Source organism: Fonticula alba (assembly GCF_000388065.1).
Source record: "Fonticula alba strain ATCC 38817 unplaced genomic scaffold supercont2.9, whole genome shotgun sequence".
Taxonomy (NCBI): domain Eukaryota; order Rotosphaerida; family Fonticulaceae; genus Fonticula; species Fonticula alba.
Genome location: NW_009242979.1, coordinates 615287 through 619888, shown reverse-complemented (window position 1 = coordinate 619888; position 4602 = coordinate 615287). Strand labels below are relative to the sequence as shown.

Below are 4602 nucleotides of genomic sequence, written 5' to 3'. Positions count from 1 at the left end.
GAGGGCGGGGCGATTGAAAAGCAGGAGGAAGGCAGGAGGGGGCGGCGGATGTCACTCGGCCGCGGCGGGAAGGCCCCCCAGCACGCCAACCGATCAACCCCGCCACCCCCGGGCCGGAGGGGGGGAGGGGGGAGCGGGGGCGAGTGGCGGCTGAGGGTGCCGGGTGGGCGCACCGCCGCCGTGGCGGCGGGCTCTCCTCGATGCGGCAGCCGGCCGCCCAGCAGGGCTCGAAGGCCCGGCCAGCGCCCCCAGGCGCCGACCCCAGCCAGTGGCCCCTCACGACGGGACGCCGCGCCCTCCCGTCTCTGGAAAGATCCAATCCGCCGGGGCAGATGAAACACACTGGGCCGGGTGTCCCCTGCTGGCTGGCCAGTGCGCGATGGATCATCTCCCCGCCTCCTGCCCCCCCCCCCCCACCGAGGCGGTCGGCACCCTGCTGGCCCCCTCACGGGCAGATGCTTCGGCGGCCGGCGGTTGGGGGGGGGGGGGAGCGGCCGGCGGGGCGGGGCGGGGGGGGGGGGGGGGGGGGGGGGGGGGGGGGGCGGCAGCGGGCCATCTTGTCGCTGGGCGGGCGTTCATTCCCCTAATCCCCCTGCCCTCTTGCGACAAACCATGAGGCAGGCGCTCTAATCATGTGCTGCCTCTCTGTCGGCCCCGGGAAGCCCTGGCCACCCCCCGGCCCACGCCCCCCCCCCCCCCGGGCGAGCTGGGCCAGTTCTTCCACCGGCAGGCGAGCTGCCAGGCAGGCGGGCTAACACTTGCCCCCGGCGTCCCCATTCGGCTGACGCCCCAAGAAAATAAAAAATACCGCCCTGCCACCCCGATGCGCCCGAGCCGCTGCGATGCGGCGCCCCAGCCATCCACCGCGCAGGGGCTCCCCCCGGGCGGTCATGGCGCGCTGACCCCCCCCAGCACCGGCCATCTGCCCTGACGTGAGGGCGAGCGCGTGCGCGCGCGCGCGCGCGTGTCTGTGCTGGCGCCAGGAGAGGACAGGCCGCGCGGCATGCCCCGCCTCTCTCGCCCCCCACGGGCCGATGCCCTTTGGGGCGCCCTCGGCCGCGCCCCCACAGCCCATGGCCGGCTTCTATGTTTACATGTGTGCGCGCTTCTGGTCTAGCCGCCGGGCCGGGCCGGGCGGGCCAGCGCCCCATGCCCTCGCCCGCCCCCAATCACCCCGTATCCCCTGCTTCGGCCCACCGCCCGCCCGCCCGCCCGCCCGCCCGCCCGCCCGCCCGCCCGCCTCCCCCCCCCGCCCCCCATCCCTGGTGGACACCCCCAGCTCGGGCTTGACGGGGAACCTGGGGTGCGGTGGCAGCTCGGGTGTTATTGCCTGCCGGAGCGTGTTATGGGCGCGCTCGCGCGTCGCGCCCAAAAATCCATCCCCGCACACGGGGACCCCTTCACGGCGGCGACGGGGCCCGGAAGGACAGGCGGCCGCCGGTCCGGCCGCCGTCCGGGAGACGCCCGCCCGGAATGGGACCGAGGGCCGGATCGGCCGCCGCTCGGTCGATGCTGCGCGATTCCAGGCACCCTTGGGCGAAGCACCGCTGCTGGAAGGCCTCCCACGGGTGGGCGACCTGCTGCGTGGCGGACTTGGCACCGGCCGCCTCCGCCTCGGAATACCCGCAGTACATGACATAGTGCGACATGAGGAGGGCCCACTCCTCCACCTCGTCCAATGGCTCGAGGGTATTCAACCGGCGGAGCTCCGCTCGGGAGACCACCCGTGCGAACAACTCGTGCAGGTTGAACCCGGCAAAGCCAGTCCGACGGCTCGGGGTCTGGAGGAAGCCGGCCCGCTGGAGGCGCGCCCGATGTGCCCCAAGGTCATCCAGCAGCCCGGGCAGTTGAATGTTGCGAGACTGTGTCCACGACACGGCGGCCACGGTGGAGGTGTGCCGGGGGGAGGTGAATGGCGCGTGCGGGCAGGCCGCCGGGCGGGCAGACGTATTCCCGCATTCGAGAAGCGAGAGGACAGAGCGTGAGACACGGGCCAGGAGGCGGACAATGGACACGGAGACAGCCCAGGAGCGCACCTTCAAATTCTTCACCATCATCTCGCCAAAGTGGTCCCCGCCGCCGATCATCTCGAAGAGCAGCATGCCCACCGAGCTGAACCCAGTGTCGGGGGCCACCAGCCAGGCAAACAAGCCATCCGCCGCGGCCGGGCGGATGTACACCATGACACACTCGAACAGGAAGAGGGTCGGCCGGTGGCGATCGAGACGTGCCACGTCGAAAAGGGCACGTCCAAGGGCCGCCGTGTCCGCGGCATCCGCCGCCACCAGGGCATACTTCTCGGAAGTCAAGCTCAATGGCAGGTCGCCATCTGTGGCGCCCGGCCACGAGGATCACATGTCAGAGGGGGCGGGGCGGGGAGGGAAGGCACATCGGCGGGGGATGCGAGCCCACAGAGGCCGCGGGGCCCTGCGAGCGATCGACACATACCAGCGGCAGACGCGTGAAGCGGACCATAGACCGAGGCAAAGGGCAAGTCCAGGCCCTGGGTTTGGGCAAAGTGGTCGGCCTGCTGCATGGCGGCCATCTTGCGCGCGACCACCTCCGGGAAGTCCACCTCCACGTAGGTGCGGAGGTTTTCCCGGGCACCAGCCTTCGGGCATCCGGGCGGGGCAGGTTAGATCCCGACGGCCGGGGCGTGGCAGGAAGGGCAGGAGCCCCGGGCAGGGGGGGGGGGGGGGGGGCGCGCGAGGCACCGGCCGTGCACATACCGACAGGTAGAAGGGCCGGGTGTCAAAGCCGGCGCCGATGCTGACCACTTGAAGAGACCCCGGGCCGACGCCCGGCTGCCGGAGAAAAGCCTCAACGGCCCAGTCGAAGAGCCTCACACGGATGTACGTCCCGCGGTTGATGACCGGCGGACGCCGGTCCGGGTAGGCCACCTGCCGCAAGGCAAATGCCGGCCGGGTGAGGCGCGAGTGGACGCACCCGGGGTCGATCCGAGCCGACCCCTCGGCCGTCGAGATCACCGCCTCGGGGCCGGCATCGCCGGACAGCGGCTGCATGAAAAAGGGCAAGTAGTCGTCAATGAAGTAGCCAGAGCGCATGGCGGACCTTCAGCCAGGGACCAGGAGCACGGGGAGAGGGCCATGGCGAACGGTCAGCATCCGGGCCGGCATGAGGGCCACAGGCAAGCCGGCACAAGCGCCCTCGGTCGCCGAGGAAGGACGCACAGTTTGCTGAATTGCGCATCGTCATTGGTCAGGCGGACAGCCTCGGCCGGGTCGGCCGGGGTGGAGTTCGACCGGCCGCTCGGGAAGGGCGACGGCTGCCCGGGGCCGCGCGGTGGCCCCCGGTGTGAAGGGGGAAACCGGAAAGGCGGCGGGGAGGACATCGGGCAGGTGCGGATCGACAAGCAGGCCGAAAGCCAAGCCAAGCCGGGCCAACAGTCAAACTGGCAAGAGGACAGGGTCGTGTGGGGGAAGGATGGCAAGTGGAATGGCTCCAGTGGGGGCGGGGCCGCCTCGGGCCAACCGGAGCGGGCTCAGATCAGCCCCCGCGCGAGCTGGCACTGCCGCCGGAGGAGGAGGGGCAGCTTGAGGGACAACCCCCCCCCTCCCTCGCTCTCATGCCAGCGGGGCGGCCTGCCCCAGCCAGGGGGCGGGCCCGACAGTTTCCCGGCCGTGGGCAGCCCAGGAGACCGGGACAGTAGGCACCTGGCTGGCGGGCTGATCTAGCGACTGCCCGGGGACCGGGGTGGGCGCATCGCGCATGTGAAAACGTGTTTCCCGCCTCCGTTGGCATTCGCCCCCGGGGATGGCCCAAATCCCGCATTTTCGCCCCGCCTCCCGCCCGGCCGGTACGCCGATCATTGGGATTTGCCCCGCATGGACGGCCGGCCCTCGCGCCAGCGTCCCGGTCGCCGCGGCACACGGCGCATCTCCGGCGCCCGGTTCCCCGGCACCGGGGGGGGGGGGGGGGGGTGCGACCGGCCGGCCTTCGAGGCGCTCGGGGTCTGGCACCGGTCCCTGCACTGGCGGCCACACGGCCCGGGCCCGGCCCGCCGCTCCCCTCCCCCGGCCCATGCAAACACCAGGCACCTCGTCCCGGGGCCGGGCGACATGTGCTCGAAGTGGGCTCGCTCCTCCCGGGATGGAGAGGGCTGGGAAAGGGCACGGGGGGGGGGGGGGGGGGGGGGACGGCGGGCACCCCGGCAAACTCCCTCCTGATCGGAAAAAAAAAGTCCCCCCCGCCGCGCGACACCCCCCACGCACGCGCGTGCGGCGGGAGGGCGAGGCGCGTGCGCCCGCATGCGGGCACACCACATGCTCCCTCCTTCCCGGTGAGCATGTGCCAGGGGGGGGGGGAAGAACAGGCGGCGGCGGCCGGGGGCAGGGGTGGCCAAGGATCCCACCGATACCGAGCGATCCGAGCACGCGTCCACGCCCGCCGCGGCAGCCTCTTCAGCCGGGCCCGCGCAGGGGGCTGGCCGCTGGACCCAGTCGCCATGCACCCGGCCGCCCTCGCCGCACCCCCCTTTTTCCCCCCCCCCCCCCGGTTCCCTCCCCTCGCCCCCGACTTACGGCGCGCACGCGCACGCATGCGACCACCCCCACCCCGCCCGAGTCCCTGACGCCCCTGTGC

At 72.7% G+C, this 4602-nt stretch overlaps 1 protein-coding gene across 2 annotated transcripts; it reads right to left on the bottom strand.

Annotated features, from left to right (window-relative positions):
• Positions 1–1292: 1292 nt before the first annotated feature.
• H696_05203 lies at positions 1293–3528 on the bottom strand. Of its 2 annotated transcripts, XM_009499062.1 has the most exons (5): positions 3192–3528; positions 2730–3072; positions 2449–2611; positions 2037–2329; positions 1293–1862 (listed from the first exon to the last, which is right to left on the bottom strand). In XM_009499062.1, the coding sequence occupies exons 1-5, from the start codon at positions 3350–3352 to the stop codon at positions 1401–1403; spliced, it is 1422 nt and encodes a 473-aa protein (XP_009497337.1). In that variant the 5' UTR covers positions 3353–3528; the 3' UTR covers positions 1293–1400. The 2 variants fall into 2 exon arrangements, with proteins under 2 accessions (XP_009497337.1, XP_009497338.1); XM_009499063.1 differs by having other exon boundaries at positions 2730–3528.
• Positions 3529–4602: the final 1074 nt, after the last annotated feature.